Here is a 27,614-nt window from a genome sequence, read left to right as displayed (position 1 = left end):
ATATTTAATCTGGTAAAGTCCATGTGAATAGTAGCAATTTATTTTGTTGAAAAAGGTATCTGCAATGAAGAAGTTGTTTGTCTTGCAGAACTCTATCTTGTGCTATGCATCATCATTACTGTCATCAAGACCATATTTATTAAACTACTGATCCTTCTTTGTTTCCAACTTTCACATTCCCATCACTAGTAATTATCAAAGCATCTTGACTGCACATTTAATCAAGTTCAGATTAAACAAGTTGACAGAATTCTTTAATTTCTTCACCATTGGCTTTAGTGGTTAGTGCATAAATTTGAATGACAGTATTAACTGGGCTTCTTCAAAGGCATATGGTTATTATCCTATCATAGACAGCATTGTATTTCAAGATAGGACTTTTTTACAATGAACATGACACCATGCTTCTTGAATTTGTCTTTCTTGGCAGAGTAAGCCATATGATTATCCAATTCCAAATGGTCGATACCTGTGTATTTCAGCTCATTAATGCCTACAATATTGATCTTTATTTGTTCAATTTCATTTTTGACAGGTTCCAATTTTCTTAGATTCAGCTTACTCCATAGTGGAAAGGTGAAGGTGGAGAACATTGACGTGATAGACCAAAGACAGTAGAAAACATGCTGTTTAAAAATCTCTAAATTTGCATCATCTTCAGTTTAAAAAATGAATTGACACTTTCTTTAACTACTAAAGAAAGTTGATGAACCTTAAAAAAATAGGGGAAATCACTCTTTCTGGATGAGTTGCTACATTGTGATTTTGAAAACCAAAGATATTTGTAAATTGCGTTGTCTGACTGGAAACAGTGAATGTTTCTTTTTGATGTAATTTTTTTAAGCATGCGTGAATGGTGATTACATGACAATAAAATAAATCTTACCTTTTCAATAGTTTGTGAATATTCTTTCATCATTGAACATTTTCAGATGTATATACTATACTTTTATCTCATAAAACCCTGTTGAACAAACAAATATACATATATAAAATCACTATAATATTGTTTAACCATAAGACCATTAATTGAGGCATATGCATGCTCTGATAGAGTATGGGTTACGATTTGGACTGCTAATCTCAAGGTCAGCAGTTCGAACCTACCAGTTGTTGCCCAGGAGAAAGATGAGACTTCCTGCTCCCATAAAGATTTACAGCCTTGGAAGCCCTATATAGGGTTACTCTGAGTCATAACTGACTCTTAGCTACATAACCACCAACCAAAAAACAACCATCCATCATGACATGTTTCAAACAGCAAAACTTATCAGTGTATTGGATTACATGAGTAAAGCTTATATAGATTTAGGAAAAAGTGAAAATAATTTGATAGAAGTAATGCACAAACACCATATTTAAAATATGTTTCTTACATTCCACTTTTCTCTGCTTTTAAACTAACATATACTTTAGTATTTTCTCATGAGTTCTTTCTTATGTGTTACTGAACTTCAAATCTGCGATTTAGTCACATACTTCAATTAGATTGTTAGTCTACAACATGGTGTCTTTTTGTTGTTGCTGTTATGTGCCATCGGGATGGTACCAACTCATAGTGACCCTATGCACAACAAAACAAAACACTGCCTGATCCTGCGCCAACCTCTCAATTGTTGCTATGTTTGAACCCATTGATGCTGCTACTGTGCCAATCCATCTCACTGATGGTCTTCCTCTTTTCTCCAACCCTCTACCTTACCAAACGTGATATCCTCTTATTATTTCATATCAAAAATCATTTTTATAGAAATCTCAAATCCTCAGCTATAGAGTTTTAAATATCTTAGAAGAAAATGTTTTACATGAGTAGAAATAAAAAAAACTCCTCATATACAGGTGTCTTTAGGCTGAGTTTACCTATTAATTTTTGAATCAAACAAAATGGAACTTCTTTCTATTTTTTTGATTTATGAAGAATAGAATAATTTGGGGGATTTAAGAAGATTTATGAATTGTTATTCAGTTAGATGCCATCCAGTTGACCTTGACACAAGACAACCTTACGCATAATAGAATGAAGTGCTTCTAGGTCCTGCACCATCCACAGGATGGGTTGTAGATCAGGCCATTGTGAGCCATAGGATTTTGATTGATTTATAGAACTATGTATCCAGACCTATCTACCTAGCCCACTTTAATCTGGAAACTCCAATGAAATCTGTTCAGCATCATGATAACATAGAAACTGTTGTTGTTGTTGTTATGTGCCATCGAGTCGGTTCCGACCCATAGCGACCATGTATAGGGTTTCCGAGGGTATAAATCTTTACGGGAGTAGAAAGCCTCATCTTTCTCCCGCGGAGCGGCTGGTAGTTTCGAACCGCTGACCTTAAGGTTCGCAGCCCGATTCGTAACCACTACGCTACCAGAGCTCCTTTACAACATAGAAACTACCACTGTTAAAAGGGTTGTGAATACTCCTGAGTTCCTTTAGGTGAAAATTGAACATGGATCATCACGTAAGGAAGATGATAATTCTATCGCATAACCACCACAGCCCCCATCTGTGAATTAGGAAATGATTTACAGCATAAGACAGACTGTCATTGCACATTATGTGATCTAGTATTAGGAATAAACTGCTCTTTGTGTAACATTTAGCTTATTTGTTTATCATAGCAATAGATAAGGAAGTGATGAGAATGCTGCAGCACATTAAAAAATACTAACATTGGAAAAATTGTAGAAATTTTAAATGAAACAAAATTAATCAGGAATAAATAACCCTGTGGTTATAAAGAAATTGAAGCAGCAATAAAATTTTTGCCAAAAGAAAGAGCTCATTAGCAATAATGATTTTATAGGACAATTCTGCCAACATTTGAAGAAGCAGTTAATGGGTAATATGTAGCTAATTTGACAAACTGTTAGACAAGAGTCAATGGAAGTAAATTATGACCTTGCATATGCTGTTGAGTTGGTTCTGACTCATGGTAACCCTGTATAGGGTTCCCAAGGAGCAGCTGATGGGTTTGAATCACCAACCTAATAGTTAGCTGGTTAGATAGAGATGATCTTAAGAAAAGATTTGCTACATTAGACACTAATGACTGAAGACCAGACAAGTTGTAGAATGATATCCAGGACATAATAAATGAGGAAAACTGGTTTTGTCTTTAGATTGAGTCAAGTCAGCTCTGATTTATAGCATCCCTGTGTGCCATCTTCATAACTACTGTTACGCTTGAGTACACTGCTGTTGTCACTTTGCCAATCCATCTTGTTGAAGTCATCTCTTTTTTATTTCATTGACTCTGCACTTTATCAGGCATGATGTTCTTATCTAGGAATGGATCTCTCCTGAAAACATGTCTGAAATATGAGAGACAAAGTATTGCCATCTTGGCTTCTAAGGAGCATTCTGTCAATACTTCTTCCAACACTGATTTGTTTGTTCTCGCAGTCCATAGTACTTTCAATACTCTTCTCCAACACCATAACTCTAAAGAAGATTTTCTACAATCTTCCTTATTTATTGTTCAACTTTCACATACATGTGAGCTGATTCATAATACCACAGATTGGGGCAGGCACACCTTAGTCCTCAAACTGATATCTTTGTTCTTGAACATTTTAAAGAGGTCTGATACCACAGATTTGTCCAATGCAATACATTTTTTGTTTTAATTTAAAAAACACACACACACAAAAAAAACCTTTTTATTGTAAATTGAGTGAAGGTTTACAGAGCAGATCAGCAGTTTCATATTCAGTGAATCATATACTTTGTTCCATTACTATTATTGTAATCCCCTCCATAAACCAGCAATTAACAATATTTACCTCTATGCACTTTACCTTTGCATTCCTCCTTGTGTCTCTCACTACCTTCATCTTTCCTCTGCTAATTTCCCTCTTGTTATAAATTGCCTGCCTTGTCACTCATGTTAATATACATCTACCCTCTAGCCCATAAATAATTTTTGTATCCACCTCACTCCATAACCATCATTGTTTCTTTTATTAACAAAACCGTTTCTTAACTCTTTACATTGGTCTCATACAATATTTGTCCTTTTGTGATTCACTAATTTCACTCAGCATAATATCTCCAGGTTAATCCATGTTGTGAGGTATTTTGCAGTGTGTATACCAAAGTTTGTTTAACCATTCTTCTGTTGATGGGCATTTAAGACTGTCTTTATTTTTTTGATGTGTCTGTTGTAGACAGAATATTGAAGGATCCTAGTTTCTTATCCATTCAGTTCTCTCTGTCTCTTGACTGGTGCATTTAACCATTCAGTTTAATTATAAATAGGTATAAATTGATTGCTATCATTTTGCTATGCTTTGCGTGTGTGTGTGTCACTGATGGTTTCACTGTTCCACATAATTTTCTGCACTTAGTTAATTTTTTTGTGGGTTTTATTTTCAGTTTCTTCATTTCTGTAGTGTTAATGTTTATTAAATTTTTCTGGTTTTCCTCTTTTTTTATTTTGTTTTGCAGTTGTACTAATTTTCTTTGTGGTTAGGCTGTAATTAATTAATTTTTTTTCCCGATTTAAAACAGTCTGTTTGGTCATGAAACCCACTTGACTTCCTAGCCATTTGGAAGTTCTGTATCTATACTATTCCCTTTTTTTGCTTTGTAGTTGACTTCATTATAAATTTATATCTCTGGTTCCCTATTTCAGTCTTGAAGGTTTCTTTTACTTTAAAAACTTATATCTGTGTTGAATTCTGGGTGGTGTTGGCATGTATGGTAATCTTAGATTGTTGTCTGCTTTTGTTTGTTCTCAGTCCACAGAACACTCAATAATTTTTTGCAAAGTTGATCTGGTTGTTACAAATTTCTTTAATTTCTGCTTATCAGGATTTGTTTTAATTTCACCATTGTATTTGAGGGACAGTTTTGCTGGGTCTGATTCTTGATTGGCAATTTTTTTTCTCTCTCTCAGAGTTTTGTATATGTCATCTGCATGGTTTCTGCTGAGAACTCAGAGCTTGCTCTTATTGGTTCTCCATTATAGCTAACTTTTCATATTTCCGGAGCTGCTCTCAGGATTCTTCCGTTGTCTTTGGTTTAGACAATTTGATTATGATATGCCTTGGAGATTTTCTTTTGGAATCTAACCTGTTTGGGGTTTGTTCAGCTTCTTGTATGCTTATTTTCTTGTCTTTCATGATGTTAGGGGAGTTTTCTTCCAACAACTCTGCAACAATTTTCTCTTTTATTGTTTCTTCTTATTCTGAAATTCCACGCACATGTAAGTTGTTCCTCTTCATGTTGTTCCGTATATCTCTTAGGCTTACTTTGGATATTTTCATTCTTTTTTCTGATTCTTCTTCTGGCATACAAGTATTGAGAAATTTATCTTAGGCTCACTAATATGGGTTTCCATTGCTTTGAATATACTCTTTTGTCTTTTCAATGTATTGTCCATTTCTGAGATCTTTGTATTAATCTTCTGGATTTCGAATTGCAGATTTTGTATTGTTTTGATATTTGCATTTGTTTTATCTGCTTGTTCATATAGTGTTTTCCTGAGTTATTCTGAAGTTTTTTTTTCTGTTTTTTCCTTACTTTCCTCAATCTTTCTGTCAAGCCTTATAAGATACCTAAGTATCAGTCTTTTGAATTATTTTCCAGTTAGTTTCATTACATTTTCTTCCTAATACATATTTTCTGGCTCTGCATCTTGGTCATTTGAGTCATTATCTCTTGTTTCTTCTTGTGAGTGAAATTGTCTGTTGTCTCCTGGTCATTGTAAGGTTATCATATTTGTATTTAATTAATGATTGTGTGCTGATATGTTCTAATTTCTCACCAACTATCTCCTGCGTGGGTGTAGGTAGAGAATGGAAACGTGCACACTGTTTTCATTCACTGTTCATGTGCCTCAGTTTAAGGTAGGTTTGGCTAGCGTTGGTTGTTATCTATCATTGATCAGATGGCATAGAAGCTGGTATTAGCTCTTTCCAAATGGGTGGAACTGGAGAGAGTACAGTTATGACCTGTCTTTATGGGAATGGCTGCTGTCTCCTGATGAGTGGGAAACAGAAAATCCCTCTCACAACACACACAAGAAAACAAAACCAAATAAACAAATAAGGAACCAACAATGAAAAGAGAAAAAATAAACTTAAAAAGTCAGCAACCAGAAAAAAAGAATATGTTTACTATATAGAAAATACAGACAGGGAAATGGAGCTATAGAAATGAAAAATAACGGAGAAAACAGAAGGAAGAAAAAAAAAAATTAACCCTGAGAAAAAAATAGGGAGAGGAAAAATGAAAAGAGAGAGTGACGAGTAATAAAGATCAAAGGGAGGATAGAAAAGAAGGAAAATGAGAAACAGAAGAAAAAAATGAAAAACAAGAGCAAAGTTATAGAAGACAAAACCCAAGGGAATGGAAAGAGAAGGCGGAAGAGAAAGAACAAACAAGCAAAAACAAAGAAACAACAGGACAAACCCCAAAACAAAAACAAATAGTCCATCTGTTGGACCGAGAGAGGAGAAAATTCTGGGTGCTCCTGCAAGTTAAGGAGCTCACAAGGTGGGTGTAAGAGGTATGCAAGAGCAGAGTTCCTGGTCCCAGATGGAGTTTCTGTTGACCTTGGTGTTATCTTTGATAGAGCTGGTTTCAGTGTCTGTTAAAACCACAGAGCAGCTGGGAGAAGGGTGACTGATTAAATGCTGGCGTGGTACCTATACAGATTCTGTACATCTACAGCTGATTCTGCCTGAATCCAGGCAGTGAAGCAGCAAACCAAAGTGGTGCAGCCAGGCCCTGCCTCACATTGACATGGTTCCCAACTACGTGGCTTCAAACTTCTGGAGAACAGGGTCTGTGCTCAAGGTGGATGACAGTGGGAGCTGGCCTTCCCTCTTCGTCTGATGATTTCTACTTCACTCAATATTTTGCCCATATATCAAAAGCTAATGGTAGTACAAAGGACTCCAGGAATTGATGCAATACCAATTGCAATGTTTCAACCAGTTGATGCACCACTCGAAGCATTCAATTTTCTATGCCAATAAACTGGGAAGACAGACATGTGGCCATCCAATTGGAAGAGATCCATAATTAATATTATTATCTCATGCAAGTACAATTTTGATAAACATAATTCACAAATGGTTGCAATAGTACATCAACTGGGAACTGCCAGAAAGGCAAACCTAGTTCCAAAGAGGATACGGAAACACAGAAAGATGCTTGCCTTTGCAAACATTTTATTGCAACGTTTATTGACTATGAAAAGGCATTCAACTGTGTAAATTATAATATATTGTTGCTAATATTGCAAAGGCTGGGCATTCCAAAACATTTTTTTTTTTGCTCATGGGGAAGCTGTACATAGATTGAGTCAATTGTTCAATAAGAACAAGGGGAAAGTATGTGGTTTAAAATCAGAAAAATAATGTATCAGAGTTTTACTTTTTCAAAATTTTATACAGCCTTAATGCTGAGCAAATAATCCAGGTAGCTAGAGTATATGAAGTAGAATACAGCATCAGAACTGAAGGTAGCTCCATTAAAAACATGTTATAGGCAGATAACACAACTTTGCTTGCTGAAAGTGAAGAGAACTTGAAGCACTTACTGATGAAGAACAATAACATAACCTTAAGTATGGATCACTCCTCAACATACTGAAAACAAAAATTCCCATGATTGGTCCAGTAAACCTCATGGTTATAGATGGCAAACATTTGGAATTGTCAAGGATTTCATTTTACTTGGATCCACAATGAATGCCAATGGAGGCAGTAGTCAGGAAGTCAAATGATGTATTTCATTGGGATTTCTGCTATAGCAAACATGTCACTTTGAGTACTAAGAAATGCCTGACCAAGTCATGGTATTTTCAATAATTTTACATGTATGTAAAAACTGTACATTGAATAAAGACCAATGAAGAATTTCTGCCTTGGAATTATTATGTTGATGAAGAATACTGAATATGTCATGGGCTGCTAGAAGAACAAACAACTCTATCTTGGAAGACCTATAGTCAGAATGCTCTTTATGAGCGAGGATGGTAAGACTTTGTCTCATCAGAGATGACAAAACCTGAGGAAGTTCATCATCATTGATCAAGCAGAGGGTCAAAGAGAAGAGAATGGCCTTTAGCAGGATGGAGTGGCATAGTGGTTATAATAAGAGACACAGGCATATCAATTCCTGTGAGACTGATACAGGAACAAGAGGTATTCTTGGCTATGACTTGGAACCAATTCAGTGTCACCAAACAACAACTACAACAGAAAATTTGAAGTCACATATTCTTCTTTATGACATATATAGCATCTCCCTTAGAAACATGTTTGTACTTTCACACAGAATGTTTAAGTGTACTTATTTCAATACTGCCCCTAATCGCAGAAAACCATAAACTGCTGTAAGTTGTTGTTATTGTTAAATGCCTTCGAGTTGGTTTTGACTCATAGTTACCCTGTATAGAGTTTCTGAGGAACAGCTAGTGAGCTTGAACTTCCAACCTTGTGATTCAAACCAACTTTTATAATCCACCGCATTAACCTGCAGCTTCACACCAGCACACTGTGTTTATTCATATAAATGAAAACACCACACAATTAAGAAAGTTAATTTAGTACTGTGAGTTCCTAAAATATAAAGCTGAATAAAAAATCAATTTGAAAAAGGTTTGCACCATAGAATATTATTGATTTGAAATACAAAAACCGCCTTATAACAATATCCATTCTCTTCATAAACACATATCTATTAGTAGTAAGAAGGCATTGGTGTTTCACTGGTAGCATTCTTATGGGAGGCACAGATTCTTAATGACTTCCCTCATGTACAGCCACCAGCCACCATCATCTGCCAGTGGAAGCTTGTATGTTTTAATGATACTGAACATATTTCAGAAGAGCTTTCAATGTGGACTAAGAAGAAAGACTGGTTATCTACTTCCCCACCCCCACCCCCCCAAAATAATCTAAAGTAAACCTTATGAATCACAACAATCTGATCTGCAATGGACCGTGGGATGATATACAACTAGGTTGAGTTTCCTTCTAGTTTACAGGTGTCCCCATGAGTCAAAGTTAACTTGACTTCAGCTGAAGGATAATGTACTGGACTTATAAGGTTAGTTTGAACCACAAGGCCAGTGGTTCAAATCCTCTCCTCAGAAACTCTATACAAGATCTCTGTGAGTTGGAACCAACTTGATGGCACTTAACTACCACCACCACAACAGTTGTTAGTATAAAAGATGTTATATGAAGAATACACTCCAATTTTATGATAATAGTAACTATTATTGGGAAATGGAAAGTAAGGAGGGAAATGGAAGGGATAGTGGTATATTCTAGTGTGTTGGTAATACTTTGTTTAAAATATCAACAAGAAAGATAAATATTAACATCTTTCCAACTCAGTGATGGCTATGTGGAAGCTTGCTATATTCTTTTCAAAGGTTTGAATAAATTAAAATACTTCATCCTTTAAAAAATATATAGGTCTCTAATCTTAGCTTTATTGTAAGAGTATGAGGTTGCAAAATGTTGACATAATAACAGGTATGTCTTTTTATTTTCCAAAAACTATTTATTAGCCTTTTAGTTTGAGCTCCTACATTTCTTTTTATAATACAACCATGACATATGGCCTAGTGTCTCATGATCTAGACTATAACTTTTATTTTTAATGTTTTGGCTGATGTTAATTTTATATCTAATTTGATTTCAATATTAGAGTCATCTATACAATAGGAAAAGGTTGATGGTTCAATTATATTTTTCAGTTGAAAGTGTTAATTGTTTAGCTTGAGACTCAAGTTTCATTTGATGCTTTGGAAATCAACATTTAGAAGTAAATTTCACTAACCTCGAGATTTGTCTATTATCACAAATAATATCCCAAAGTTTCTACCCACACATAAAATCGATTTTTTTTTTCTTACAAGAAATGATGAGGCTAAAATTATGATGCTAAAGCAATAATAGTTTTAAAGCAGAAAATTACAAGTTAGGTGATATCTGGTAAGTTTGATACTTTGTTTATCCTGTTAGGCTATCTCACCTAGATAGGTCATCATTTTCAATTATTCTCAAACTGAGCAATTGTCAGTTATATAACTACAACTAGCAATAGCAACACAGAAAAAGTTAGTACAGATTTTTATACTCTTAAATTATTATGATGAAAAATTTTAAAACACGAACAATAGGGTTTACTGACAAAAATTCCTCAGAGGTCAAATAACGATGAAATGAAAACTGTTCATCTGTATTTAGGCAACTAGAAAAAAATCCACTTGTTGCTGTTGTTGTTGTTGCTGTGGTTAATTACAGTCAAGTTGGTTCTGACTCATAATGACCCTGTATAGCATTTCTGAGGCTTCAAATCTTTACTGGAGCAGAAAGCCTCATCTTTCTCCCACAGAGCAGCTGGGAGACACGAACCACGGACCTTGTGGTTCACCGTCCAATACTTATTGTATGGAGCCACCAAGCTTCAAAAATCCACTTTGTTGTTGTTTTTATTAAGGGTCCTTGAGTCAGTTCTGACTCAGAAGCCCTGAATAGGGTTTCCCCTTCTCACCTAGTGAGTTTGAATCACCAACCTTGTGGCTCAAAGCAACTTTTCGGTTTGGTATTTATCCTGCAGTGCCACACCAGAACCTAGATAAATGTCAGGTGCTAAAATGAGAAAATCAAGTGTGAAAAAGAATAATAAAAAAAGTTAGAAAAGCAGAGAATAAAGAGAGAAGTAGAGGGAGGTTAAATGATTATATTAGACAACCCCTGCTTTTGGTTAGTGAGATAAACCCAGTGCTTGCAATCTGGAGCATTAGTGTGGGCTTCTGTGTGTATTGAAGGAGCTTTATCTCTAGCCATGATCATTCTCTTTTGTAAATCTTTAATGAACTAGAGAGCAATATGGACTAACTGATTTGTACTGAGGTAACTAATAAAATGAAAATAATACAAGCGAATACACAATTATGGAAGAAACATTTCTTATGCTCTTTCTGGACACATTCTTCTGGATACTCCTTTATAATAAAGAAGAACAATATCATTATTCTGAAATACTGTGGAAAAGTAACTGAAATATATAAAGCTCTATAATTATGTCATATACTAAATCAGAAATAGAAAATTACTGTTTGAAGAAAACCAAATAAAGTAAGACATATGTTTTGTAAAATTCTACCCATCTATCAATAATGGCATAAAATCTATATATAAACTTGACCTATAAAAAATATGGTGTATTAAAAAGACAAATCTAGATTACAAATTCAATTAGGTAGAAGAATCTTTTGCATAAGTACAAGTCAAAAGTATATATACTTTTACTATGTTGAGGGAGATACAAATTTTGGAATCATTATTGTATTACGTAGACAAGGTGCACTTAAGATGTAGCATAATCATTTAAATGAAATTTCAACATATAATAAGAGCACAAATTTGGATATTTAAAAAATATTCTAGTCTTCATTCATCCTATAAATTATGGGAGTTGTTGTTGCTAAGTGCCATCAAGTCAGTTCTGACTCATGGTGACCATATATAGGGTTTTCAAGGAGTCGCCAGTGAGTTTGCACCATGGGCCTTGTGGTTCAAACCAACATTAAGGTCCAGTGCTTTATCCCACAGAGCTTTGTCCCCAGGCTGCTTTTATTATGCCACACCCTGAGTTGTTGCTGTTGTTGTTAAGTACTGTTGAGCTGATTCCTTCCCAAAACAACCCTATTTCCTAGTAGCAACTGGTGAGCTTGAACCACTGACATCATGGTTCAAACCGACTTTGCAGTCCAGGGCATTCACCTGCAGCACCAGGGTGCTTTTATTATACATAGTTTTCAGTTGAGGGAACTAAAGAGCAGTGAAACTAAATGATTTGAATAGTCACAGAGTTCCAAGGGAACAGAGCAGGACTTTAGGTCCCAAGTTCTTATACTTCATCTGCCACTTGCATGTGATTTCATGACTTATTTAATAAGAAAATTATTGTTTTTATTACAAAAACATAAAATTTTTCAGCTTGATTTGTAAAATCAATGTAAGTATATATAATTTATTTCATTGCCATATACACATAAATAAGCAGATAACTATTAGTGGCGTCGTAATGGTTGTGAGGTTGTCACATGACAAGGCAGTGTTTCGTTCTGTTGTACCTGTGGTACTATGAGTCAGAACTGACCCCATAGTGCCTAGCAACAGCTTTTAGCAATGTCCAAGCTATATGAAATTTTCTCCACATTGCTACTCAGTAGTCTGTTGTTCTTAAGTGCTGTCAAGTTAATCCGACTCATATAGGAGTGACTGGCGAGTATGAACTGCCGAACTGGTGATAAATAAATAGCTTCTGAATACCTGCTTTACATGAAGTACTAAGCTAGGAACTTAAAAGAATAAAAATATGAGTAAAAATAGTAAATATTTAAATGAGCTATATATATGTTTGAAGAAATATGGGATTAAATGAAGGAGAACGAAGTTTTACTAGAACACTTAGTAGGACTCAGCCAATTCTGTTTAAGTAGCACTCAGGAGGTAAAATCTGAACTGTGCAGAGAGGTGGTTGTTGTTGTTGTTAAGTGCCATCGAGTCGATTCTGACCCATAGCGACCCTATACAGGGTTTCTGAGGAGCAGCTGGTGCACTTGAACCACCGACCTTGCAGTTCAAACAGCTTTGCAGTTTGGCACATTAACCCACAGTATTACATGGTATTCCATTTACATGGAATGTGTCTGAAATATAGAATAACTAGAGAGGTAAACTGAAATATATTGATGAAAAAATAACACGTAACAGATCAGTGATCCCCTTGAATCATAAAATAAAGTGGAATGTGCCATATAAGGGATGAAATCCTGGTGTGGCTCTGTAGGATAAGCACTGGACTGACTGCTAACCACAAGGTCAGCAGTAAAAACCCACCAGCAGTTCTTTGGGAACTGTACAGAGTTGCTATCAGTTGAAACCAACTCAATAGCACACAACTATACACAAGGGATAAAAGTCATTGGTGTTTATTTTGTAGGGCAATGACACAGAAGCCTGGTTTTCCCTTTGAATTATTATTTGAATATACTGTTTCCTTCCTTTATTATGCCCTCCCACCACAGCCTCTCCAAATAGCTGTTTGAATCTTTCAAGACACCTTGTTTCACCTCTTCTGGACCACTTTTCCCAGGATTGGCAATGAGAATGTTGCACTCAGACCATACATATCCATAATTTCTATATAATAATCATCTCTTTGCTTACCTATCTCCATTACTTGACATCCAGAGACAGTTCTCATTGTCCTTTGTATCCTCAATGTCTCCTAGCATGTTGCCTTCCAAGTGCTTATTAAATTGTAGTTGACTGAATGACCAGATCTATGTCTTGGAAAGATAATTTGTCATCAATGTAAAGGGTGCACTGAACAGACAACAGAATGAAATTAGAGATAATAACTAGATGTCCTCTGTAATGGGAGATCATGCGAGGATAAAATAAGGTGAGCAAAGAAATGAAAAGGCAGCACCAAAGAGAGAAATTCCATTTAGGGGCTGATTAGGTCGGACAGAGGCATGAGGGCTGAGATGGAGATGATCCTATGTTACTTGGAGAAAATTTTGTATATCAACCTACCTTAGGGTGGTTTTGCTAAAGGAATATAGGAATTCTGTTTTTGATGAGATTTCTTTGATATGCCTGTTATATTTGATATGCATCCATTCTTTATATTCTTTTTTTGTTGTTTCAAATATATCTAGAAAATAACCATTTGACATTTAAACCAAACAGCAGCCTATTTCTTTCATCTAAAATCCTTAAAGTTATTTTAAAACAAGTTTGAGCTGTATGCTACACGATGATTCATTGAAGTCAGAAAAAAGGAGAAAAAATGTGCATTTAATCCTGTTTCTTAGAAAGAAACAATATATAATATCTCTCACTAATCATGTGATTTGGGTGTTCCAAAGTTTAAACTCAGCTGATTGAAAATTAATTATGTGTTATTTCTCTCTTGCTTCTCTACAGTATGCTGTCTGGCTCGTCCTCTGGGTTACATGGAATGTGTTTGTTATCTGCTTCTATTTGGAGGCTGGGGACCTCTCAAAGGTAATTTACCATCTGATTTGCCTAAGTCATCAAACAGTGTGTTATCAAACCTCTTCCTAATGTAGAGTCTCACTAGTATCTTGTCACTTAGGGGCAATTCGCATGATGGCAAAATGAAAGGTGTCCTGATGTATACCTGTGTTCTACCATCAAAGATATGTGTGGTGTGTCACAAAAACAAGCTTTTATTTTTACAAGCAAACCTGGTGTGAAATGTTGAGCATTATAATGATCATGCAGTGTGCTTTTAAAATTTAGACCAATTCAACAATTTTTAAGAAGAATAGGGATTTTTTCAGAGATGAAATCTGACAGAGGAATTTTGAAATCACTTAGTTTGCTTACTATACAGCTAGACATTTTCCTGATTTATACCTAGATGTTGTTTGTTGTTAATTGCCACCGAATAGGATCCAACTCATAGCCGCCCTATGTGGGGCTTCCAAGGAGTAGCTGGTGACATTCCAGTACATATCCTGTGGTATCACACCACGACTCCCAAATAGCAGTGTACTATTTAGTTGAACAACATCGTTGCTGTTGTTGTTGTTAAGTGCTGGCAAGTCGGTTCTTATGCACAGTGACACTTTATTGGGTTTTCAAGGGGCAGCTGGTAGCTTTGAACTGCTGACTATGTGGCTTGTAGTCCATTGCTGATCCTACAGCACCACATCAGGTGTCCGTTTCCTAGAAGGATATAATTTATTAAAGAAGTTAAAAATACATATTTTACTGAAAAGAATCTAGGAAAGTCTTTGAATACTCACTATTCTTTTTCAGTTTATTTGTTCTAAACTGTGTGAATGAATTGTTTTTCTTTTTGTGATTATATTTTTTCACATTAATGCCTTTACTGTTGAAATAATGTAACTTTTAGAGCTCTAAATCAGCATCTCTGTTTTATTGCAATACAGTTAACAGCAAATAAGTCAGATCAGGTAATCCATTCTAAGTGATAGTAATTTTGACTTGAGAAACATGAAGGGGTTGCAGACGTACACTTTTTCATACTAACTTTAAGTGACAGCAATTATAAAATGCTTTTAGCTATCTCCTATTAGAGAAGAAGAACCCTGCAAAGATGTTGATATTTTTTTAAACTCAGAGACTGCCATTTGCTTAAAAAGGCTTGAGGAGCTAAAATAAAACCCCCAAGTTCAAGCTTTGCAGAGCTATATTGTTTGGTGGGGAGTAGAGTTGCAGGGAGTCGTCATACACATTTACAATCCAGCATACAGGAAGTTCACAGAGAAATCTGAACATTTTCTGTGATGTTCATTTATTATTTAACTGGGAGATGTTGCCTTATATCAAGGGGAAATGGTCTTGATTTGTTTTTGTTTAATGTCAGAAGATGTCAGATAAAAGAAGAGGGTGACATTATGGTGTGGAATAGATCCAAGGCTTCTAAGACCTGTGGTTTTTTGATGAGATTTTGCACAAATCCTCACTGTGACCTTCTTCTGGATCAGCCCTGGTGGATGGCATTCCTGTGATTCTTGCAGGGTATTGTCCTTTCTTCACTCCTAGTGACAGGCAATCTTTACAGGAAGATGCCGTGACCAATGAAAAGAGATTGTTTAGGCAGCTCTCAGAGGGACATAGGCAAGATTGGTGCTTAAAACTCATATCCACTTCCATCCAGGGATAAAATAATCATACCTGGCCTCCCAAGGACTTGAATTCCTGACCCAGTTTATACATCTCTGTTGGTCTACAATCCACTTAGTTCAGAGAATTTCCACAGTAGAATGAATTAGATATTTTCAAAAAGAAAAAAAAAAAGAAAGAAAACCTAACATTTTTTGTACAGCATGAATGCAGGCATGTTGGCTGAGTTAAACAATCTATTCAATCAGAGAGTTGGTTTAATACTTTAAAAACTGTGAGAGATTTGAGACAAGCTATAAATATTCGATAGCCAAACTTGCTGTTTTTCACGATGACTGCAAGAACAGAATAAGACCTGTGGTCTCAAGACCTTTGCATAGAATTTCTTATTCCTTTGAGTTACACTATAATGTTTTAAGAACCATTTGTTATCATTGTTAAGTGCAGTCAAGTCCGCTCTGACTCATAGTGACTCAGTTTAGCTTTTCCAAGACTATACATGTTTGTGGGAGCAGAAAATCTCATGTTTCTTCGGAGGAGTGGCTGGTGGACTCGAACTGCTAACCTTGTGGTTTGTAGTTAAATGCTTATCGTATAGAATCACATTGAGGTCAAATCCTAAAACATTATTGCATACAAGAGTTGGGAATCAAAGGGCTAAGAATTTCTCCAAACACATAGATAGGTAATGACTATCCTTTGGCAATGAAGCAGTTAATAACATTTCCTTTTATTTTTGTTTCATAAACCAAGACAAGCCTCTGCAGAGCACATGAAAATTTAATAATTTCCTTTTAACAAATAATCTAAAGGAAAAACTATAAAGGGCAAAGTTATGTGACTGGGCTTTTCCTCCCTTTTCTACTCAAAGGATTTAAGAAAAGGGTATTTATACCAAGGAACCCTCGTTAAAGTGCTCAGCTGCTAAACAAAATGTCAGTGGTTTGAACCAACCAGCTGCTTTGTGGGAGACAGACATGGTGTCTGCTTCTGTAAAGACTTACAACCTTGGGAACCCTATGAGTCAGTGCTACTCACGGTAGAGTAGCTATGAGTTGGAATCAGACAACAGTGGTTTTTGAGTGGGCATTTATAGCATTTAATTCTTTAGCTGCTGCAACTGCCTCACATTCTAAGTGCCAGAACGAAGTATTGGTGATTGAAAAGTGTACAAATGTGTGAAAATTAAAAAAGTTGGATTCCTGATACTGCTGATAAAAATTATAGAATATAAACTATTGCTTTTCTCATCGCAGAGAAAGCTTAAAATACTTCGAGTGTGCCTACCATATGAATGGATCAGTGTGCTTGTCGCTGAGGGTGAACCATGGAAAACAGAATCAGGGAGGAAATTCCACGATGTTTCTATGTAACAGTGATTTCTTTATTCCCATATTATATTTTAAAATAAGCTATTGCTCTGGTAGCGTAGTGGTTACGAATCGGGCTGCGAACCACAAGGTCAGCAGTTCGAAACTACCAGCTGTTCCGCTGGAGAAAGATGAGGCTTTCTACTCCCGTAAAGATTTACACCCTCGGAAACCCTGTACAGGGTCGCTATGGGTCGGAACCGACTGTAAGGCACATAACAACAACAATTGCTTCATAATGAATATGGGCAAAAAGTGATACTGCTTGGACCAAGAAACATTAATAATTGTTTTTAGTTTTGAACTTTGTTTTGGCATTTTCCATAGTATCTTACCACTTTATTAAACTGTCTACCTTATGTGGAGAAACTACAAAGGAGTTTAGCATCATTAACCAACCAAATATGTATAGTCAGTAATGAAATGGCTTAATTACAAGAATATGATATATAGGATTAACCTGTTTGAACATCAGTTTTCTTTTGTACTCAATTTGGAAGTCCAATATTATTATTACAATTTCAATTAATCTAATTTAATTATTATTGCTCTTAGATTTAGGAAGAAATTAAGCCAACCAACTAGAAAAATTGCTTTTCAAAAATTTTCTGTTACATTAGCAAAATACATCAAACAATGCATAGTATGACTGTTTTTATGGTTGTTAAGTGCCAGTAAGTTGATTCCAACTCATACAACCCTGTATAGTATTTTTGAGGAGTTGCTGGTAGGTTTGAATTGTCAACTCTATGGTTTGTAGTCCATTGCTTATCCTACAGTTCCATACCAGGACTTTGCATTATGTGCTATGGAGTCGGTTCCGACTCATAGAGACCCTGTATAAGGTTTTCAAGGCTATAAATCTTTATGGAACCAGAAAACCTCATTTTTCTCATATGGAACAGCTGGTAGTTTCAAACTGCTGACCTTGAGGTTAGCAGCCCAATTTGTAACCTTTATGCTACCAGAGCTCCTTGCATAGGATGATAGCATCAAATAAATATATATTATTTCCACATTGTTTATTTTAGTGGCTTAGATATTGGTACTGTAGATAAATATCCCAAAACAGCCTATAGAATTATTTCTTGGATTGATTTTTTAGTAGATATCTAGTTAATCTATTCATTTGGTAAATCCAAAGTGTCTCCCAACACTGCAGACTATTAATTATGCCTACATAATAAATCTGGCATAGTCTTTTGGATTAATTCTTTAGAGAATGTTTCACTTAAGTAGAAAACTCATTGTTAGCCAGACAATTCTGATTTCGTAGAAGAAAAAACAGAATTGCCCCACAGGGTTTCCAAGTCTATAAATCTTTAAAGAAGTGGATTGTCACATCTTTCTTCTGAGAAGAGGCTGGGGGGTTTAAACCTTTGGGTTTCAACTGGTAGGTGTTCATCATCTGAGAAAAATGAAATCTGCATAATGATCCTTGTTGGCAAAAATTGGTGATCACATAGCATCTGCAGTTTTTTTTCATTTGAAAGTGATACAACTGTAAATTTCTCATAGACTGAAATTATAATTTAATACTTTATGTGACTGTTTTGAGATGTCAATGTCTCATATTTTTAAGAAAGTTTATTTTGAGAATGCACCCTAAGTGCTTGTGGTTTCTATTTTTTTTTTTAAATAAAACAATAAACCTGTAGCCCATGAAGGAGTAACTGAGGAGTTATACACTTAAAATAGTTCACTTGGTTTTTAGTTAACTGTTTGAGAGTAGGTATGCAAGTGCATGCACTTCAAGTTTCATTATATAACCAAAAATCTATCTAGTAAAACATCCTAACACTGTAAATTATACATTGTTGTTGCTGTTAAATACCATCCAGTTGCTTCTAACTCAACAACCCCATGTCCAACAGAACAGAATCCTGCCTGGTCCTGAACCATCCTCACAATTGTCATATTCGGACCCACTGTTGCAGCCATTGTGTCACTTCATCTTGTTGGGTCTTCCTCTTTGTCACTGACCTACTTTATCAAGTAGGATGCCCTGTTTCAGGGACTCGACCATCTTGATAACATGTCCAAAGTACATTATGCTTAGTGATATGAATGTTTCTGAATGAATTCATTTAAAAGCAACTTTGGAAAAGCTGTCTCATTTTAATATTTTTGATACTTGCTTTTGAGATCTAGATATACATTTTCATTTTAAAAATGTATAACTTAAAAACTAAAACATGTAAGAAAGTGACCTAATAAGTTTTGTTGTTGTTAAGTGCTCTTGAGTCGATTCCAACCTATATTGACCCTGTATAGGGTTTCCAAGGAGCAACTGGTAAGCTTGAACCACTGACCTTGCAGTTCAAACAACTTTGCAGTCTAATGCATTAGCCCAAAGCACCACACCAGGACTCCATTGGGATACAATTGCAATCTTGAAAATGTAAGAGACAGGAAAAAAGATAAAACCTGTCAGAACTGAAAGCAGTAAGGACTACATTCTTAAAACCAGACACTAGTGCTAAGTGAACTAATACAGTATTTTGACATTCATAGTTTTTAGTTCTTCTGTAACATTCAAGGAGTCGTGGTATGATACTGTGAGATAAAGTATTGGACTGCAAAGTCAGTTTGAACCACTAGGTTGATGGTTCAAACTCACTAGCTACTCCTTAGAAACCCTTCATAGGGTTCCTGTGAGTCGGAACTGACTCCACAGCACTTAATCAACAACATACTATTTAAAGCGGCATACTATATTTGGATATTTTTTGCCTAATGACATTATTACTTGTATCAAAATTTGCTTTTGTGATATGCTATGTCAAAAGGTGGCATGGATGCCAACTTGCAATAATAATGCTTATTTCAATTAATACTGTTATTTGAGAAGTACTACAACTCTGTCTGTAATTACTAATACCCAGGGAATACCTTATATAATTAATTTAAGACTAAATTTATCAAATATGCAAAGAACAATAGATAGGATTCATTCATTTTTTGCTTATAGTAAGTTATATAGAGGAGAAGGATATCATGTTTGGTAAGGTGGAGGGTCAGAGAAAAAGTGGAAGACCCCCAGTAAGATGGATTGGCCAAGTGGCAGTATCAATGGGCTCAAGCGTGGCAACAGTAGTGAGGTTGGCCCAGGATCAGGCAGTGTTTCCTTCTGCTGTGCATAAGGTCTCATGAGTTGGCACCCACTCGATGGCACTTAACAACAAAAAGAAGAAAGCTTCAGTTAATTCTTACTAAGCTAACTAAAAAAAAAAAAAAGATTTCCTATTCATCAAAATCAATTTTACTTTAGGATATAGAGTAAAATATTCTACAACACATTGTGACTTAAATGTAATATAATTATTTCCCAAATGTAAAAAATTAACCTATTAAGTTTAATTTATCAAACTGGCAAAGACTCTCTTCTCTTGGTTTCGATGATAATATATTGAATTTAACTGGTTTTCCTACTGCCTTACTTGTCTTTTCTTGGTTTTATTTGTTTTCACTTTTTTATACCCCTAAAGCAAAGTCGCTTCTCTGAAAACCCTTCTGCTTTTCTGTCTTTCACTTGAACATGCCATTTGCTATCATAATTTTCACTATCATCCCTACACATATGTCTACCAGATTTCCATCTTCCATCCTGACCTTGTTGCTAAATTAAATGCTCACATCTCCAACTTCTTGCTGGTGTCATGTCAATTCCATTGTCACCTTAAATTTAACATGTCCAAAAGGATTTGTCATCATACCACAAGAATCCAACTTTCTTTATTCATTTCTTATACAGAGAAGAAGGGGGAAAAAGGCAAACATTAATTTTGAAACAAATGAATAAAAGAGGAAAAAGGGTTATTTTTATGTAGCCTCCATAAATCATTATGGATTGACCCCAAGATGATGAAATGACACATGCTCTATGAAATTTATATAGAATATTCTTATAATAATGAATTTTTGCTAATTATGCAAAGATGCCCGTAAATTGCTATTTTGACTGCCAATGTATAAAAATATTATTTTGTACATTGTGTTTCAAAAATACTTATTATTCAGGTTTACTGATCAGAGAGATGGAGGGACTCAATACTATGACCCTTGGCCACCCATTGGGTCTAGAAAGACATTCATCCTCATGGCCTAATTTTCAGCCAAGCAGTAGAGAGGTGTATATGGAGAACCACACATTAGTAAGGTATGCTCACCATGGAATGGCCAATCAGTCAAGATCAAAAGGGCAGCATTTCCTTAGGACAAAGTTGAGAAGGGTGGAATAGAAGTAAGAACCACAGGGAGGAAGGATGACCGTTGTTGCATGGAGAGGATTGTAATCATTATCTTTTTCAAATTGCAAAAAAAAAAACCAGAGTGTATGATTTGCTGAATGTAAAACTGATGATCTTCTCTGCACACCTTTACTCAATTCACAATAAAAAGTAAGGGAAAAAAGTAAAAAGAGTACTATGACTTCAAATATAGAAATATTTTTAAAGTTTCAAAACCACTAATTACTGGAAAACCTTCTGGAATCATTGATTCAGATGAGAATCATATACTATCAAGTAGGTCCATAGATCCTTGAATAGTTTCAGGACTTAGCTGAGAACTATGTCCACTCCAGCCTTTTATCAAAAGCATACCCCTGACACTATGACCATCACCTTAACATGACCCTGGAATTCATTGGAAAACAAGATGGTGATTGGCAGGAGCCAAATTAACTTTAGAGGGCAGCGTGTTTTCTCTCAGCCTGTGGATTCAGTCAGGGACAACTGATGCTTTGATGAAATGTGGAGAATGATATAAAATACAACTCAAGGGATTAAATAGTGAAATAAATCAATTTTTTCTGCTTCTGGCATCCAGGGTTATTTTCCCAGAGAGAGTAAATGAGTGAGTATTGTCCATGCTTTTCATATGATGAAAGACCTATTTTATTCAGCCCTGTGCTTAAAATTTACATTAAAAATGCAGTTGAACCTTTGGATAATAGTCCAGTGCAGTATAGGTAACCAGGGAGCAATGTTCAATAAATACTATAGTATTAGACACAAAGCAATATAAAGAAAATGAGAATATTTAATTCTCTTCCCTGATTGAGAATTGCATGAAGGAATTTTGAAATATTTGGTTGTTTAAATTCCAACAGAGCAGTTTAAGTGGTAAGTCCTATCCTCCATATTAAATAGTATATTTCTAATTTTAATAAAGCACAATGTGTGCACAGCTTGCTGCAATCAGAACAGCAGTTTAGAAGGGTTAAAAAAAAAAAAGAGAAAAAGAAAAGGGTTACTCACTAATAAACAATCATTTATAGAACACAATTAGTTTAAATTTTCTTCCCCTTTTTTACTGCATGTAACCTACTAGAGGAATGACTCTAATGGTAATTGCTAAACTCCAGGGCTTTCACACTTACAGGTAGTATAGTATACACCACTGAAGTAATTAGGCGACATTTCAAGAAATATTTTCTTTTTCACAGTGTAAGAATTAGGCATTTTGTAGCAAGGTAGTTACGCTGATACCATAGGGACACTTTATTCCTTTTCCACTCTGGCAGCAAAATTTCTAGTGACAGATCCTCAAATCTTTTATTTGAATCACAAGGAGAATGACTTTGGTGCTCTCAATTAGTCCTGAGAGAGGAACCAATATCACACAATTTGTCACACTCTGCAATTTTTCCTGAAAAGATCCGTAGCTAGATAGGGACATTGAAGGGCTGTGATCCTCTTGGCAGTCCGCTCCATCCACATGATTCACCAGGCAACCTGCAGAATGGATGGACTCGAGCTTTTGCACTTGGATTTTATGGGCACTAAAAGAAATCCATGAAGCATTTTTACATCCAGACCCCCCCACTACTTACTTTTTAGTGCATTTATATAGTGTGTTAACTGCGGCATCATAGTGTGCTGTATAATGAGTCCAATTTTTCTTGTCTTTTTGCTTCCTTTCTTCTCAATTAAGAAAAAAAAAATAGATAACTGAGTTTCATATTCCCAAATAATGAAATAATTAGTACAGCTGGATATTTCTTTTCTAAGTGATCCCTCAAGAAATATAAAACCAGAAGCAAAGTTTTGAAAGAAAAAAAATAAACAGCAGAATATTATCTAGTAGAGATAATAAAGCATGTGAATGTACAGTGAGAAATGCCATAAAATATTAATTGCTATGAAATGATGATAAAAAGTTTTCTTCTAACCCTGGAAAGATAGGTTCTGTGGTCTGTGACTAAGTTCATTGTTTATTAGCAGCTTAAGTTGTAGCAGCTTTATGGTTTTCCTTTAGAAAGGTGGGGGAAGAAAAGGCATTGTAAATGTGATTTATAAGGGCTGTAAAATTTCCAGGTTTAGATCATTTTCCTGTTGTAAGCATTTTATTTTCAGAATGATTCTACTCTCTTGCGAATTGCATAAGATCAAAATCTCTCTATAGGGGCACAAAGTGACGATTCCATTTACAAAACATTACAAAAACAGACAAGCTAAAATGCAAGTAAAACATAAACTCTATAATTTTCCCTGACAACTATAGAATTACTAAATATGAAGCCATAAGAAGAATGAAAAAAGGGGGATAAAATACATACTCAAAAACTGAGAGAAAATAAAATGATTTTGGCCGTCAATTGATTGGCACTATAAAAAGCTCATTTGACAAAGTAAATGTAAATAATTATGCTATTTAAAAAAACAAAAAACTTTTTATTGTGAATAAAGTTTACAGACAAGATCATCAGTTTTACACTCAACAAATCATACATTTGTTTCATCTCAATGGTTGCAATTCCCTCCCTGCAACAAGGATCCCACTTCCTCCCTGTGGTTCCTGTTTCCCTTAGATCTCTTTCCTTTGTTCTTATGTAAAGGTTGCCCTTTTTGTTTTAAATGGCTGACCATTCCAGGATGAGCATACCTTACTAGTGTTGTTGGTAACTGCTGTGGAGTCTGTTCTGGCCCATAGTGACACTGTATAAAGTTTCTTCAGTGACTGGTGAGCTTGAACTGCCCACTGTAAGGGTCCATCCTGCAGACACTCGGAAAGAAATTCACACATTCAAGAGAGTGGTTGAGGGGTTCTTAGCTCCTCTCAGTTAAGCAGCCTTGAGGTACTGTAGAGCAGTCCATTTATTTGTTTTCAACAGATCATAATATTTTTTTTTTTTTTTAATTAACATTTGTTGCATGTGTAAGCAGAAAGGGTGAGTAATGAACAAAGAGATAAAAAAAACAACAGTCTTCCAAAGGGCATCTATCCTTTCATCTACAGGGTATGAGTGTAATCAGTACAGTTCTGCCTTGGGTTCTGGACCCAAGAGAGATCAAAAGAAATGACCTTCTCTGGTCTCAGAGTTCTCACAGCCATCTCAGATTAACTGCCACACCAATCTTGTGGTTCAAACTGACTTTGCAGTCCAGTGCATTAATCCGCAGCGCCAAACCAGGACTTTGGTGTCACCATACACACCTATCTACTTCTTGGCTGAAAATTGTTCCATGAGAGTGAATTCTGCTCCTGACCTGAAAGGTGGTCTAGAGCCATAGTGTTAAGTTTCCAGTCACTTTCTGACCAATAATCTTGGTCTTATTTATTTATTTTAATTATGAGTTTAGTTCTGTAAGAAACATCGTAGATACCCCGATACTGCCTCAGTTCCCCTTGGTAACTGATAGATTGGTATAAACCCCAGACAAGGAGCTTCTTCCAACAGATCTCCAGAGGGTGAACTGTTGTTGACCTTCTTTTTTCCTGTATGAGGTCATGGATGAGTTATCATGAAAGTTTACTGACAAACGCTCAAGAAATCCAATCTGTACTCATTTTAGCGAGAGTGAGGCTTTATTATTTGATTTTGCAAAATCAGGTGCCAAACTCAGAAGACAAGAAAGGCAGACTTGGGCCACACAGCTGTTTTGTAAGTTTTCTTATCTCCTAGCTTGAAACTCCCTCACCTGGTTCTTCAATGACTAAGTACTATGGGGTGAACAATGTTCCCAGAAGTTGCCTATTTCCTTTTGAGGGTTACATTCTTATTTTAAAGTTTCTACTTTTCCAACAGGTTCCCGTCCCCTCCCCTAATTTATCCTGCTTATACCCCAGGTGAATGAGCTCCTGTCACTAACTACATCACCTAACAATCTCAATTATCAATTTCCTGGACCCTTTGTTTCTTTATTCCTGAAGATGGACCAGTTTGAGAATTATTTCTTCCAGTTTCACATTTTCTGCCACTCTATCCAGGACCTTTTTATGCAATTCCTTTCAGAGAAGTTTATACAAACTACTCTTAATGAAAAGATATGGCTTAGAATGATATATTCTCACAGGACACTTTATAAGCTAAATCACTAGTTGGCCTTGTGTGTATCAAATGTCAAGTTATGTTTATCTGTTCTTGCTGTTAAATGTTATTAAGTCGGTTTCGAGCTACATCAACATTGTATAGGATTTCCCAGGAGCAGCTAGTGAGCTTGAGCTGTTGACCTTGCGGTTCAAACCAACTTTGTGTTAAAAGCAGCAAATTACAGGAAAAGTGGATCCTTTGAACACCATAACTCAAAAGCATCAATTCTTCTATGGTCTTCCTTCGTCACTGTCCAGCTTTCACATGCATAAGAGGTTATTGAAAATACCATGCCTTGGGTCAGGCACACCTCAGTCCTCAAGCTGACATGTTTGCTCTTCACACTTTAAAAAGGTCTTGTGCAGCTGATTTGCCTAATGCAATATGTCGTTTGATTTCTTGACTGCCTGCCCCCCCCCCCAACTCCCCCGGCTGTCAGCACACAGTCCCTCTCATTCCCTGAGTCCAGTGTCCCCAGCCACTCCATCTGTCCACGTCATTGTCTCTGTCACCATCCCTGGCGTCATTGCCTCTCTGGGTAGGGTCATGCTCTCCACTCTTCTCACTTGATGGTCCCAGGGACCTCTGCTCCTGGGCTGCAAAATCAATCACTCATCTCCTTTTGTCAAAAAACATCTACCTCTATATTTCCTACCCTCACACTCAGTCCTGATGGCAATTGTTCATTGTTGTACCACAAGAGTCTTACCCCATTTCCTTTTGCCAGCCGGTCCCAACAGACTGGAAATCATTCAGTGGTGATTCTACTTTCCCCCGTTCTGTCTGGAACTAGGATCCCTCTTGAAAGCTTGTAAGCCAGTCACTTCTTGCCTTTATAGGCCCCCCATTTTGGGTAGCCAATGTCTAAGTTGCCCATCTCTGTCAACCCTGTGTACAAAGTAGTGGGAGTGATCCTCGCTATAAAGATTTGTTCCCTTTTTTGTACTGCATCCATAAGTATAGGTAAAGTTCATCAAATTGTAGCAGGTTACTCTTTTTTTTCCCCTTCTTCTTTCTTCTTCTAGTCAAGTTCTGATTATCCAGCCATCGAAGGCAAGTCAAGTGGGTACTATCTGCAAGTATGGGTGTTCTTGTGCATCTCCCCTCACTTCATATCAACTGGAAGATTAACTCTCTGCTCTAGTCCTCTGTGGCCATGTCACTGCCTCTGGGCCCAGGAGTCCCTGGGTTTTGCCATACTGCTGGCCATCCAGGTCTCCACCCGGGTTCACAGGGGTCTATTGAATGTGGTCAGGCTTATCTCGTAACTTCATTGCTGTTTTCTCCCCCTCTTTCCCTTATCGGTGACCAGCATGGTCACCAGCCAGACCGCATGCCTGCTCATGTATTCCCCTTGAGTCTCAGTCTTGGAAGGGAGTTTGCTCTGAGGGGTCCCGACCATGTGCCTTGATGGCTCATGTGTAAACAGCTTATTTGTTCTTGTAGTAATCAATCAGACTGCTGTTTATTTTTTCGGATTTTTCTTGCCAGTCTTTCTTTCACGAAGTATCATCTGTTCTTCTAGCCACTCAGGCTGGTCTACCCATCCTTTCCAGTGGAAAGTTCCTAACTCAGTCAGTTCTGGGTGGGGTTCTGGATTCCACCAATGGTCTTGTGCAATGTAAAGGCTCCACAGGAAGCCTCTTTCTAGCCCCTTTACCATATTCCAATCAGTTATAGGTTGAAGATGAACTTACAAGCTTTCTATAGTGATGTTTCTGGCTATTCCTTTCTCCCCCAGTCTAGTGTCTATTTTACAATGGTACGTAAGGGAAACCAAGATTCTAAAGACAGCCAAGCATCTTAATATTATTCCCCTCTTTTACCCCTTCAAACCATGCCTCAATCCCTGTATCCTGGAGCCCTGTTGTTCCAAGGTTGTACATACATCATCATTTACCTTTGCCCCACTTAGCCTATGAGAACCTGCCTAACTGTCTCCCATCAGCCTTGTTCTTCCATTCCCTTCTCACTTCTTGTGTATTGACTCCCGGCCCTTCCCTCCCCACCCCCACCCCCGCACCCATGCTATCCTGTGTCTATTCCCTTCCACGTGCTCTATCTTCCCATCCCTCCTCTTCTCTCATGCCATACATCCTGGGGAACAGCAAACATATATGTATATATGTATATATATAAAAATTTCCCCCTTCCTTTTAGTGTGGGTTCTTTTTCTTAGTCTTTTACAATAATAGTCCTATGCAGTATTTCTCCTTTTGTGACTGACTAATTTCACTCAACATAATGTCCTCAAGGTT

The 27,614-nt window shown here is 36.4% G+C and overlaps 1 protein-coding gene across 3 annotated transcripts in view; it reads left to right on the top strand.

Annotated features, from left to right (window-relative positions):
- Positions 1-27,614, top strand: part of NKAIN2 (Na+/K+ transporting ATPase interacting 2) — a 1,602,249-nt gene that overhangs the window by 816,936 nt on the left and 757,699 nt on the right. For all 3 annotated transcript variants that reach the window (XM_006834694.1, XM_006834695.1, XM_006834693.1), the window contains one exon: positions 13,978-14,058. In XM_006834694.1, coding sequence (XP_006834757.1) covers positions 13,978-14,058 — 81 coding nt within the window. The remainder of the gene's footprint in view (positions 1-13,977; positions 14,059-27,614) is intronic.

Source organism: Chrysochloris asiatica, unplaced genomic scaffold, assembly GCF_000296735.1.
Source record: "Chrysochloris asiatica unplaced genomic scaffold, ChrAsi1.0 scaffold00013, whole genome shotgun sequence".
Taxonomy (NCBI): domain Eukaryota; kingdom Metazoa; phylum Chordata; class Mammalia; order Afrosoricida; family Chrysochloridae; genus Chrysochloris; species Chrysochloris asiatica.
This window is presented reverse-complemented; position numbering and strand designations above follow the sequence as displayed.